We start from the raw sequence: 15,016 nt of genomic DNA on the forward strand, positions 1-15,016 counted from the left end.
TGTACGAGTTTATTTCAATCTCTAATTTTTGTTTATTTTTCCAAGACAGTCTATTGCCTTGGACATCATATCTCTTATGCAATTCGTAATGTTATTTGATTAGATGCACCTTCTGCTTAAATTTTATATTAACTTTTAGAGCGAAACTCTATGCGAAATGAGTTTTGTTAACTACATTTCCAACATCGGAACCGGGAATTCTCCACATAATTTAGTTACAAAAATGTAAATTAGTTAGAGCAAAAGTAAGACGCTCAAAGCTACTTCTGCTTAGGTATACACGTATATATAATTTTTAGATCCTTTTTTAGATTTTTGCTCTATGTAGAATTAGTGAATTCGATTATATCACGTACTTGCGGAGAGCCCTTAAATTGCTCAATTACCGCGCGTACTTCATAATACGCGCGGCAATAATTGAATTAAATAGCAGCACTCGCGTAAATGGAAGTACGACCAACTTTCTTTTTGAGACGCGCAGGCAAATGAAAAATAAGCGCGCGCGCGAGATTCACGTACGAGAACTTGCGGCATTCGTTCCTCAAAAATTCCCTTTGCCATCATCGATCAACGCGTAATTCGCATGCTTAACTCGGGCATTGTGTTGAATCGTGACGAGCGAGTCTCTCTCGGTACATTTGCATCGAGTTGCAATTAGCTAGTTTAGTTCTTCGATGCTCAGCGATGCGAGTCTTCTCCATGGTCGATTAATCATCGATCAATTAAATTCTTAATCATACGTCCAAAATGGGATTTCGACGAATGCTTTCAATAAACATCGCGCTTAATGCGCTATTAAAGCGAACGTTATGCGCGCAGCGAGCAACGGGATGACTCGACGGCTGAAATATTCTCTTTTTCCGTGGCGATATGCAAAACGATTGCGAATTATGCGAGAACGAGCGAACCCGTCAAGTAGCAGCTTTGAATAAATGAAGTTTAAGAGACGGAGCCTCGTGCCGTCGCCGACTCATTTACCGCGTGCAACTCATACTTTGTTTTAATTTTAGATGAATTCGCGTTTCTGCTTAACATTGTCCAGTTTATGAACAATAGTTACGCGGTCCCTGGGTTTAAAGAGGTCGTCGCACGCTGTACCGAGGTTGCGTGTACGATGCTCCCCTGCGCTTCGAATTAAATTATCATGTAGATGACGAGCTCGCGACAAGTAACATTTAATAACTTTGTATTGCGTTACGAGATCGTTTGTTTTCGTCGAGAGCGCACGTTAGATATTGCACGGTGATGCAAGGAGCGACGTTCGTGTCTCGAAACGTGGATGAAACGTTTTCCTCGTTAGTTCCTCAAAAGGCACAGAGGACTTGGTCGAAAGTTGCTTTCTCGCATCGGCGCTTAATAAGTCCAAGGGAGCTTTGACGCGCCGAGAGATCGCAAAATCGAGCTATAACGCGCGACGACCTGAGGGTTATCGGATTAATTCGGCCTGTTGGTCTCTTTGGTGCCTACCGTCCCAAAGTTTTCCTACTTTCCCAATCTATCGCTGGATAAGACGGGAAGTTCCCGTTCCCGCGTGGGATGGAAAACGAATTAAAAAAGGGAGCGGCGGGGGAAGGGGTTGGAAATTTGTGCGAAGGCGTCCCCGAATGCTAGTTCGATTCGACAGCGTTCGCTCGACTGCGTTTACCGCCTTTGAAGATTGATTTCCGTTTACAATTGCTTCAAGGGATTTGTGTGTGTATCAACGAGATTTGTGTGGGGACAGCTTGAGTCTAGCACGCTAATTCGATCTTGCCATTGAGAATTAATAACGCCTATTGGTCTATCTGACCTAATTCGATTTAACCCGACCTCACTTGACTTGATCTTTCCTTTCTAAATTAAGAAAAATATTTAGCGATCTTATCGTGCTACGTGAAAATCATATAGGGACAACAAATTTTTTTTTGCACAGAAGACTTTTAATAACATAACGTGGAAAGGGGATCTGAAATTTAATTAACTTTTATCTATCAATTAAAGGCGGAATTACGTTTCTTTTCCGTCGATGATATGTTACGTCTCATCCTGGGTGTGCTTACCGTAACAACAAATTTTCCTTATTTAAAATTTAAAAATACGCGACTCGCCATATAATATAATTTGTTATGCATAAGCGAATTTTAACGAGCCACTGTTCTCAAACTTCGTTTGCGTGTAATTGCGTATTTCGTTGAAATTGCATAAAACTAGAATACGCTTTTCCCCATACTAGCGAACTTTGCATGCATATTAACAAAGGACAGCGGTGCTTTATTTTTTTTTTTCCCCCTTTCCAAAACGAACCCATGTGATAATTCGGCCGCGTTCAGTTGCACGGGAAGATCGAAGGACAATCGGATTAATTCCGAGTCGTCGAGCTGTCCGTCCGCCTCTACTTTTTCTTTCGTTTTCCGTAACCACGAATGAACAGGATAACGAACAGCGTGAACGACGACGGGAAGACAAATAGCGACTTGTTTGTTCACTATGCTGACATCTTCAATGCATCTTCAGTCTAACTGAAGTTGTGTATTACTATTCGCGTACGAATAATCTTCATTCGTCTCTCTCTCTCTCTCTCTCTCTCTCTCTCTCTCTCTCTTTCTCTATCTATCTATCTATCTATCTATCTCTCCGATCCTTCCATGCAACCGAATTGCATGCAGCTTCAATTAAGGATCGTCCTTGTAAAGCATAACATATCTGTCGAGAATCAAAAATATTTTTAAAACATATTCCGTTGCTTATCTCTGTGCATACTCGCCGCAGAAACGTTGAAAAATTGTATATCATCAAAAATAAACGTATCGGATGTAAGCAAAGAAAGTAGCGTTAAATAAATTTTCAGAAATCATCACTAAAATATTTCTGTTTCATATTTTGTATTTTATCAAATTTTGCAAAGGTTGGAAAAGCTTTTTTATTTAAATGAAATATTAATCAGAGTGACATATTGCAGTATTTATGAAAAACAATGATATCGTAGCTTTGTAATTTTTTTTTTTTTTTTTTTTAAGACACATATTTTGTCTATATAACGTGACATTTCGAAATTCAGCATTTATCCACTTTGAGCAATTCGATGAAGCTGTTACAGCGTCATCAAACGTTGAATGAAATAAAAACATTATTTGAGTTATTTAGTCCAATTAGAGTATAATTAATTACACGTCGGTCGTCTCTACGTACGTCCGTAGTTACAGAACTCATTAATTTGAAAATTACAGAAAATAAGCTGGCGATGTTTCTGTGTACGTTTAAATTCAAACCTTTCCTTTGCTGCACAGATTTCAACCTTGCGTTTGCTACATAGTATGTATATATATACGAGTATATATATTTGAAGTATCGAAAGTTACGTACTATCTTAAAATCCATTAAATTATTATTCTTGTTATGCAGAAAGTTTCATCTTTTTTTTTCTTTTTTAATTTGGATCGAATAAATGTGAGTAAACGTTGTGTTTTTCAACTTTTATCTCTACATTGTATTTGCAAAAAAAAATCTTTCTGTTACTTTTCTATTGAAATATTATATTTCATTGATACATTTCAACGTATATAGATGTGTTTTAACGCAGTTGCGATATCTCGAATCCGTAATTGCAGAATTAATTAAATACCAAACATTTTCAAGCGGGAGAATTCTTAACAATCTTAAATTTTATCTGTCAAAACGAAATTTATTTTAACGTCAAATATACATACGACGCGACGCTGCAGATATTTTTATCTGTTAACTTAGAGAAAAAAAAACGAAAGAAATAAAGAGATAAATCTTTGTGACGAATTTAATTGGTTTTACAATTGCGCTGTATTCTTCGTAAAGAGAAATGGAAATTCGTATCGCGAAGGTCGAATGTTCGCGCACGAAAATTTGTCTCGTGTGAAACCCGATTGCCAAACCGCGTGGAGAGAAACGCCGAATTGCTCTCGGAGCGTGAAGATGTAGGAAAACGATAAACCCGCCTTAATAACGTCAAGACTGACAGTGGGCGTTCCGTCTGTCCCCCGTTCGCTCTATCTGACAATGAGTGGAGGATCGTCCGGGGGTATTTTATCAATTTTCCCGAGATGTGTATCCATCCGTAAAAGTCCGTTACATTCACAACGGTATATCTCGCGGGCTCTTTCCAATGAAACGTAACGGACATTTGAAACCAGCCCCGCCGAGAGAAGAAGCGCTATAAGCGGGAGGGAAGAAGGGACATGAAGGGGAATGCGATCTCGATTTAATTAAATTTCTTCTTTTGACGCGTGTTATTCTGAAACATATGAATTCCGCGGAAAACTGCGGGACAGGATATATAATTCCGGCGCCCGTCACACGTTACACTTCACTCACCCCCTCCGGGGGGTCTCCGGCCCCTGCGATCTCTTCCATTCAGTCGTGTATCAGCTGGCCGCACACGCCGAGAGCACGCGCTCGCGTCCGCGGCTTGGACGGCTCGGAGACCTCGAACGAGAGTATAGTGTTGTATCGACGGTGTTTTTCACGACTTTTGGGACATCCTGTACGGAAAGGAGTGTGGGAGAAGAGGGTTCCGCGGGATGAAATCAATAATACGCCTCCATTCAAAGCCGCCACCACCACCACCGCCGCCGCCGCCGTCGCCGCCGCCGCTATCCGTCGTCACCGATGTCCTTATGGTCTTGCGGGATGTGTCGGGCCGTTTGCGCCTGGTTTAACGACCTAATTACTCCTCCTTTAGAAACACTCCAATCTCGAGGATGCGCCTGTGATTAGCAATAGCACCGATATCCTCGCCTTTCGAGAGCGTTACCATACGTATTCGGGGCGCATACATCAATCTTCCGCCAACCATTCCTATCTGCCGCAACGCTGTTCAGTTTTCTTTGAGAGAGAGGTATCGCGGTGTTCGTCGGATAGCGCGCATCATAAAACTGAAAGTACCTTGCCTCTCGAACGAAAATATCGCGAACGAGGATCTCTACGTGGCTGTTTATTACTCCGTTATCGATCGCGCTGCCAAGACCGGCAGGATGTAATTAGGATGTTAAATAAATTTACGATATTTTGCAATAATGAAATTTATGATTATCATGGTTGTGGCGAATGGCAAGCATTTTGCCTCGCTGCTCAGTCATGCTTGACCACGATCAAAGAATAATAATTCCATTGCTAAGTATTCTCTTTGGTAATTCACGAAAATTTTGTATCGGTGATTAAATACCATTGATTAAATATTATCGATTAAATGTGCAGCGTTTCAGTTTCGCTGTTGACTCGTACGTGACCGTATGGCGTATTTTCATTTTTCAATTTTATCTGCCGTACTTCATGCCGCTCATGTCGCACTACGGAAGGAACGAAACTGTTCTAGAGGAAGATTTATCCATGTAGATCAGCATCCGCACACATTTCTTCCAATTTCCGCACAGCCCGATGCAATTTTAATAGCTCCGATTTCCTTTGCACGAGCAGCCGTACCGGGGCTTCATTTGAAATTTGCGAGTTGATATCGTAGTTCATCGGTTTACTTGGCGGTTTATCCCGCAAGCTCGCACATGATATACACGCCGCGCGCGCGCCGCGCCGGTCAATCCGGGGAGGATGAATAGGACGCGCGCGTATCGGCAATTAGAATCTGCGTCTTAACCGCGTCGAGTACTCACGCGGCGCGGTGGATATGGGTCATGAGTTTTATCGATTGGCGTGCTGAAAAAGATGAGTATCGAGAGAGCGGGACGAGCTGTCCTGTTCGAATAACGAATATCGATTTCCCCGGCGACGCGTTTAAATGCTCTTTTATACGAGGTAATAAAAACACCGCGCGCTCAAACAGATCGCTGTCGCGGTGTTGAGGGCGCGCTTACCGCGAATTAATAACCAGTTAGGAATAAAACGATTTATTTGTACGTCGTTGTGTTACGCGCGCAAACGTGTATTAAAACGTCGACGTTAACAATGAGCGTCGGCCGGCGGGGGGAAAAAAGAACTCGGAGCGATTACCAATTAATTGCGAAAATACGCGCTCGCCGCGGTCACAAAACGCCATTAGCGAAATCGTGTTTTTTAATGCGGCACGCATAGATCCGTTTTACAATTTATTTCCGAAATTTTTTTCGGCAAACGATAGAGATTACTGACATCTTCGACACTGCATAATTTACTTACCGAACGTGCAACGTAAAATTTGATAAAAACTACAATTTTCGTGCGCTATTGAAAGCTACATACGGCAAACTTGAATCGATTCTAGTTTCGGCGATTTTTACAGCGGGATCGAGTAATCGAGTAATAAAAAAAAAAAAAAAAAGTAATGGAAACGATAAATGATAGAATGCTTCGGCAGATAAGTAATTAATCTACATAATATTATAAGCAATCAATCGGAAAATTCACGAGCGCCTGTGAATATTTAACCGCAATTGACGTATATTTAATCGTAGCCGCAAGCGACGAGATATTCATAATACATTCGAGCAGATTCGGAAACGTGTCGAGCCGTGCGGTGATCCGTGATAAATAGATAGTTTGTGATTCAATGGGCTACTTTATACCGGTCGGTCAATAATACATTTCGGGCTCAGCTGCGACGAGCGCGAAGATTTTTGCCGCGGTGTGACGTCACGGGGCGAACAGCAGTGATAGCCTTGCTCAAATATTTAACGAAAGAATGAAGAACCCTTGTCACTTTTTTGTTTCTCGACGACGCGACGGTGAAAAACGTTATGAAAGCGTCGAGAGCGCGACTCGCGACGGCATAAATCGACGGCGTAAACTCTGCAATTAGATCAACACGCTCTTTTCCTTCCAGGTTCCTTAAAAGCCTCTTCATCGCCTTTGTTTCTCGTACGTTTTGTATCAAAATACTTTCAGTCTTCCAATTTGCTAGATGGGAAAAATATCAGGCAAGATTGATCGAGAGGCAACGCGTTTTTTGTTTGTTTAAGGAGCTCGTGCGTTTATCGGCGTGCAAGAATCGCGCGGGGCAGGAAGCTGACGGTTGATCAGTCTAATGCGTTTGGAAACTCGGTACTATGATTTATAGCTGCGAAATGTCTCGTAGTCGTCGCGCTACGTTTATACGGGGGGGAGATATACGAGATATCCTTTAGTTAATGGCGAGCAAGTTAAATTAAAGAGCTCCTGCACGCTTTGCGGCTAACAGCGCTCACGTTTTAACTGTTTCAGCTGACAAGGTGCCAGTTTCGCGTTGCGGCCACGTCGGACCGGCTTGATGCACTCCGTTATCGTTTTGCCCCAATTACGGGAAGTTCCATTTAATACCGCAACGAATCTCATCTCGAACGGGACGTTTTTCAACGCTGGCTCTGGTTGCAAAATCTCATGCAATCAACAATTTACTTGTCGCGCATGTCCACTTGGAATACTTTTTGTTTTTTCCTTCGAGCTCTTATCTTGGAGCACAAAGTGAAGCCTGTCTAAAACAAGCTTACGTCCTTTCGACTTGAAAATTATCTGTCCGCCCGTATAAAAGATATTTCATTATTTTATATGACAAATGTCAATTGTATTAATCTCGACGGAAATTTTTGTATTTGCTATCACGATTATTGCCACATTAATTAAGCCGTGTTAATTTAACATGACAAGTAGTTAGTTAACAATAATAGGAATAATTAATTGCTAAATTGATATAACATAATTAATAACTAAATTTATGTTAAACGCTCTGCAAATGAAATATTTAGACGAATTATATAATTGCGGCTTGTTCGGCAAATAAAGGTGTCCTGATTGGGATGAGATCCGTGTGCGCGTAAGTGTGTGTAATTACATTTTTACTCTGATACACCACTTTTTTCAAATAGTTTTTTTATTGCGTCACGATAATACAATGTAGAAAGTAAACACTTTAAATACTTTACACGAAACAAATTTCGAATTAAAAAACGATTTACAGAAGTCTTTGATTAAAGTTAATCAAAGTCTCGCAGATTCTTCGTCTCCTTAATTCAGTCGTCGGAAAGAGATACGGAGACTTCCTTTCAATTAATCTTAACCAATGTTTAAGCGGAATAGACTGCACAAGTGGAAGGAATCTTCCTACGGCCATGAATAGACGTTCTCGTGTATCCGTAAACGAGCCGCAGAGCGCTGCTTGCGAAACAACCGCGCTCTTGGCACCGTCTCAACTGTCATCCGAGTAAACCCGGACGGTATTTCGTGCTTCGAGGTTGCAAGATAAAGGCTCGAGGGGGTTCGAAGGTAACGGCGATACCCTTTGTTCCCGTCCGCACTCACCCTTTCGCGGGGATGTTTTCATAGAAAATTAGGGGTTGGGAGAGAGGGCGCGAGATGATGGCCCGGATGGTGGTTCGTGACGGCTACGGTTACACAACCATCCACCGTGGTCGCGCAGATTGCTCGTGCTCGGGGGGAGGTGGATTCAATCTAGTGGGATTACCCGGTGACTCTACTAGCCTCCGTCGTCCGTTGTCGCCCCCTACGAACCGACACGGATCTCTCTCACTGTCTCTCTTTCTCTCCGTCGGTCTGGTTCTTGCTAGGCCGGAATTCCGTATCCCGTGTGTCAACACGCATCCTTTCGTCGCGCTCGGCCGCAGACTGTCTTAATCCTCCGCGCTCCGGGAAATAATCTCCCGGAAAATGGCACGGAATATGAAATATTCTCTACTTTCGAGGTATTTTAACTGTTTAATACATTTTATTTTCATCTCACCACGCGTTGGCAGACGACAAACCGCTGGTGAAACATTTGCGTGATATAATCCTAAAAGATATATTAAATATATTCAGATGTATCAGAAAGGATAACTTTCTACACTAATAATACCGTAATAATACCGCAGTAATATCAAATTTTTAATGAAATTTCTATACAGGATATATAATATAAATAACGGTTGCTTTTTCTGAATTAATTTTCTTTTTAACCAAAAGATTTAAGAAGTTTGGATAACTTGACATACTGTTAGCAATTTTTATTTTTTTAAACTTAATAGCGCGAGTTCTTTTGTGCTGACAATCTTTTATAATAACAATATTTAAAAGAGGGTGAGGAAAACTACCCTGCGTTTCCGACACACGACTGAATTATTATATATAGAAGCCCGATAAAAGCAGTAAGTGACGTAAGCATAGGTCATGCAATAAGCGATTGTACGTATCTGGTTAATATCGCGACTGCATGCATAAATGATAATTACACAGCAACGCAATATTTGTCCTAAAACAAACCTGCTTCGCGATGCGCTCTTGCGCGTGCTCATTTGCCGCTAATTAATAATGTTATTCGATATTAGTTTGCCAACGCGTGCGAGGATTCGAAACATATTTGCGAAGGCGGGTCCCTCCATTGCCTTGAATTTATTTCGTTATAATTAGAACGCCGCTATTGTTGCTGCGTCAAGTGTATTTCGATAATTTATTATGCGTCGGCATAATGAAATACGCTTTTCATTTGCCCTATATTCAGTTTGTTATGGCGAATGCAACAATAAATGACACAAATATACTTTTTATACTTTTCCGTTGTCCGCGCGTAAAGCCCTGCGCACAATAGAGGAATATTAGGTATTAGGAATAAAAATTGAAATTTTAAAATCAATTTTTTTAATGAATATTAAACGTAACGCACAATGGATACGAATAAATCGTAAGACATACATAAATATATTGTACAAGATACAATCTGTGATATTTATTGAGGAAATTGATTCTAAAATTTTAATTCCTATTCCTAAAATGTAATATTTCTCTGTTATGTACAAAGACTGTGCGCGATATTACCTTCTCGACGAAGTCAAGCGAGGCGATATTTCCATTTCAAATGTATCGTATTCTGGAATTAAACGAATAAATAAAACGAAGCGTTATTTATTTAACGACGAATTTCACACGCAATTTTTTTATATCATAAAAATTCACTCGTGTGAGAGATAGTGGAATGTCAGGCCACACAAATATATATGCGCTTACGTACCTGCCATAAAAGATAATAACAAATATGCAATAACGATTGATTTTTTTTTTTTTAGGTATTGAAAATATATCAGAAGTTTGAAGTACGGCTCATGCCATTGACTCATACAATTTTACTCTGGAAGCTATTTGAAGTTTATTTATTTAACTGCAGATCAATACGAATTGTCTCGTCGACTGAATTTCACTTGTATTTTTAAGTCTGGACGCGATTACATATTCTTTCCGGCATACATTATAGATTTCCATTAAAAAATCAAGTTATTGAAATTCATTTTTGTTTTATTTCTGTGACGTTCCGTGAGGTAACATTGAATCGAAAGACAGTTTTAAGTTAATCCGGAAGATAATAGGTCAAAGCTGCGCTTGATTGCGATTTAAAATCATTGTCGAAATCATTTACTTACCGGACGTTTGATAAACACGCGAATTCTTTTTTTTATAGCGTCAATTAACACGCATTGCGGAGATGTGCGATTTTGCGATTTATCGCAAGTGATACGATTTTTTTTCTCGAATCGCAATGCGATATATAATTTTAAAATATAACAAGAATAGGCAATTGAACAGTAAAGTGCATTAATTTAACGTAACCACAATAACGTGTTGACTTATCAAACTCACGTAAAATCTATTAAGACGATAAGTTAGATGTCATTATGACTCAGCAAGTGTAACATCGGAAAGAGTTTTCAGCAAGAACGGAAAAATAATATCTGAAAACTCGTTTAATAGAGCAGCACGCAACCGAATTTATCTTTCTTCCCATGAATGTATCTTTTGTTCCGTTATCGAAAAAATTCAATTATAATTTTGTGTCGCAATATTTAATATAAAATCAAAATTTCATAAATCATTTTTATATAACTGCGTGCGTGCGTTATTTTCCATTTTTACGTAACTTTTTTAAAATCTGAATTTTATTATTTTAAATTAAAATTAAAATTGTTTTAAAATTAAAAATTAATTTAAATTGGCGCATGTGATTAATTGCGTTTACATAATATAAAAAACGCAATTCAAAATATAAGTCGGAAATCGCAAATGTGATGAATACCGCGATTCACGCAATATTTAAGACAGACTCGCAATCACGATATACAATTTTGAAAATTGCGCAATCCCTAGCTGCGAGCGTCAGGTTTTCCTCGAGTTTCATCTGTTTAGCGGCTCCGATTAAAAACTGCTTTGCGAGAGGATTTACGACCGCGACATTCTTAAGGTTGCGGCCGTTGCGGAATTTCTCTCCTTTTCTCCAGCGGCGCGATGCTTGTCGCCGACGTGAGAGCGAAAATACATGCCGGACGCCGCGCCGCCGCGCCGGTGGCGAATACAAATCTGCGCGGTCTGTTTTCAGCGCGGCGCTGTTATTCTTATTGCGGGACTTGGTCGTACACACGCCGCGGTCCATGATATCGAGCTTCGCGATGGGGCAAGTAGCGAGGGATCAGTAGCGTGCGACGGAGGAGGACATAAATCTTGCCAGATAAAAATTGCAACGTCAGATGACCCGATATGCTACGTAGGTACGAATAGTCTATCGCGGAATATATCGATAAGATTCATTATTCATATATCGATACGATTCAGCTATCATTCATATTCGATACGCTCAGACGTGCCGTTAAAAAAGAATATCTATTATAAATATCAACTAAAAATACTATTTATCGCGAGAGAAAGATGCTGCGAAAGAGCATCAAAGTGATTCTAAAGCAGTTCGAACCTTCTATTTGAGAGGTCTTCTCCTCGAAGTATCCTTGCCTTTTTAGATGAATAAGTCCGCATTTAGAACGCGCTCTTAAGGATGTTAGCGCGCTATTACGTTATTCTATCTTTACCGTTTATTATGTGTGAAACAAGGATGGAACGATGCAAATAGCACGCTAATTTCGTTGCACGGCGCGTTCCGAATGCAGGCCATAAAGTAAAATAATGAAGAATAAATGAACTTTTTACCGATGGCTACTGTTGCGAGATGCAAATGTAAATTTGTCATTTTTGGCAGCGATTGTGCGCCAGATTGTTGGTAATATTATAATTAACGGGGACACACCATGTGCCACTGTGTTATCAGACTGTCTGTGTTACAGACATTTCAAAAACAAAGGCAGCACGATCCTGCGGTACAACGCATGAATATCAATGTAGTTAGGTTGGTGGAAATGCGGCTACAGTTACTGCGGCGGTCCGAGATTTTGGAGGGAGCACATACACGTACACATATACACATACATACGCGTACACACATACAACGGGATGATTTTAATCCTCTCAACTGAGTGAAAACAGTTTTTTCGCGAGTTATGCTTTTGTGGTGCGGCCGAGCAACAAGATTTTATAAAGCACGTATAAATTTCAGAGAACTTTTATCATTTAACGTTTTACCACATCTTACAGTTGCATTCTCGAGTTTTAATTTGGATTTATAATTACTATAATTATTGACTTAACGTGCTTTCTCCCGACTCTGAGAATGACGTTGAATGCGAATTATGCGTTACATGATTTTATTCGTGAATCGAAAGAGGATTTTTTGCTGGAAGTGCAAAACTCATTGTTAGTTAACATCGCGAGACGTTGGAAATTAATTGAATTCGATCGACGAAATGGAATGTGTTTTTGGCGTGGATGCCAATAACTCCAAGCAAAATAACTTGCGCGTGCACATCCGATATGCATCCAATAACAATTTTATCCTCATCGACTCCTCCCTCGGACGAGTACATGCATAAAACATTCACGTTATAAATCCTCGTGTACAAATCGAACAAATCCTATTCGCGATATGTATATAAATATATATGTATATATTTGATGTTTAATACCTCACCTGCAACAGCAGTCGGCTGGTTTTTTTTTCATTTCTTGAAATGTACAATAACGTAATTATTAAATTTATAATGACAGTTTTATGATCCATTAGCTACATAATACAAAAATTATTACAGTGTTTTTGAATCGCTTCAATGAAATGCATATTTCACAATTTCACTCGGGGAAACAATTATATAACGAATTAATTGACCGTAAAGTTAATTAAAGATTTTCAGTGAAGCGCAACTAGAACGGAGATGCGGAGATGCATTTGCACGTTACACGAATCCAAGCGATAAAATTTTTATTCGTTAAAAAATGAGGATGGTTAGTGCCGTGCAACTCATTACGCGCTACATCGGCGTATCAGAGGCGTACGCTGCTCCAATGATAAATTATATTTATCACGCTGCAAATGACGCGTATCCGATTAGAATAGGAGATAAATTCGAACAATGTATGCGCACGTATGCGTTGCGTGTAATGTAATTATCGATAACTAGGGTAGCAAATCAGAGCACGTTCTACGTTGCTTGCAGACCGAAATGGAAAACATCCCCCACATTCCGAATGCATCGTCGAACAACCGTATCTCGCCCTCGTGCTCAGTGGGACTCATCTAACGTCGTCCAGGCCGGAAGTCGTGCTCCAGGGAATTTGACATCGAGCAAGAAAGATGTAATTTAGTTTTTCGCCGTATTACGACGGGGATAACGTGACACGAGTACGGGACATCGAATTGACGTGACCGTTGACATGCCGGCGATGTCGGGAGCGTAAAACGGCGGCGTCTGTCCGCCCGCTCTGGAAGATGCTGGTGGATGACTGCGGAAGCGGGATGGGGTGGACTACGGCTAGCGTGCGCGGCGGTTGGTCCACCCCGGCAGGATGCAGAAATTCAGCCATGAGCTTCGGCGGCAGCGTGCCGTCCTTGCATCCGACCGGTTCGATAAGATCGTTGCGCTCGCAACATTCCATGCAGGTGAGCGAATAAAGCCGTCCGTTATTGCACGCGATTACATCGCGATCGATTCTGAAAATTTTACATATCTAGATCCGTTTTGCCCGTTAAGTGATTTTCACAGATTAAAATTAGCGTACCCACACTCGAATGATTTTTTATCCTTTTTCTGAAAAAAAAAGAGAAATGTGCACAGTAGAGAATATTTTACTGAAAATGGTCCTTAACATTTTTGTGCTGAATTTTTAATATATTCGAACAGATTGGACGTAATGCGATTATGTTATTTAAATATTTTGTGTTAAATTAGTATTGAACATTTTTTAGTGTCAGAATAATACAATTTATGAATAAATGGCCAAAATATGCATTATAAACGATATCCTAATATAATCGGAAAGTTTATGAAACAAATTTAAATTGAGAGAATGGCCAAGCCAGTGGAAAGCAGCTCTTAGTGCTCAATAACAATTTCCTAGATGAATTTACAAACATTCACAAGTTCTCCCAAACTGCACGCCGCTTGTTTGCCGGACTTTAAAACGCAGTTATTAAGTAGAATCAGAAATGTAATGTTACAAGTTAAATTGTTCAATTTAATAATTTTGATGCCTGCAAGCATCTCTACAATTTTCCCTATTATGAAAACTGTAAAAAATTGAAAACCGATACAGTTTTGAAACGTTAATTTTAAGATAAAGAAAATTTACATCTCAACATATTATAAATGTTAATTTTACTAAACATATGCTTTTACAATTTCCAAATTGTATATTTTTTACGTTAATTTTGTATATAATATTTGTATTACAGTTATGTAACATATTTATATGTTGTAATTGCATTGTTCTCTGCTGACATGTTCGAATTTTTCATCAATTTCACGTTATCTTGTATGAAATTAACAAAAATTTGTGTGGACCATTTGGGTCATGCGATATATGGTGAATTTAACACAAATTTTCCAAGAATTGGAAAGAGACCATTTCAATCAACATTAATAAAGGAAAAAAATATTTACCACAACTCATTTAGCTTTAAAACAATATTTGTACGTGAACGACGTCTCCGAATTTTCAATATTTCGTTTAAAATATCTGATATCTCGGTATTTTTCGTCCATTCGAAAATAAAGTTTTTTTTTGTGCACACGGAGACGAATAAATCATTTTTAAGCTTGATACTCTTTCTAAAATGAGCGCTATGCATCTAGCTTATGACGTTTGCACGATAAAATTTTTTATTTGTAATACTGGTGAATTATTAATAGCTTGACAAATAATCTTGCACAATATTACGTAGCAACGTCAGAGCGCAGAGCGATAT

The 15,016-nt window shown here is 39.6% G+C and overlaps 1 protein-coding gene across 4 annotated transcripts in view; it reads left to right on the top strand.

The window, feature by feature from the left end:
* LOC105202069 (monocarboxylate transporter 4) overlaps nt 1–15,016 on the top strand; it is a 98,821-nt gene that overhangs the window by 37,104 nt on the left and 46,701 nt on the right. For 3 of the 4 annotated variants that reach the window (XM_026132450.2, XM_026132451.2, XM_039452312.1), the window contains one exon: nt 13,269–13,711. In XM_026132450.2, coding sequence (XP_025988235.1) covers nt 13,541–13,711 — 171 coding nt within the window. In that variant the 5' untranslated portion in view covers nt 13,269–13,540. Of the gene's footprint in view, nt 1–3,003; nt 8,176–13,268; nt 13,712–15,016 lie in introns of those variants that run through there. The other variant, XM_039452313.1, reaches the window with a different exon arrangement.

The sequence above is a fragment of the Solenopsis invicta genome, chromosome 1 (genome assembly GCF_016802725.1).
Source record: "Solenopsis invicta isolate M01_SB chromosome 1, UNIL_Sinv_3.0, whole genome shotgun sequence".
In the NCBI taxonomy this organism is placed as follows: Eukaryota; Metazoa; Arthropoda; class Insecta; order Hymenoptera; family Formicidae; genus Solenopsis; species Solenopsis invicta.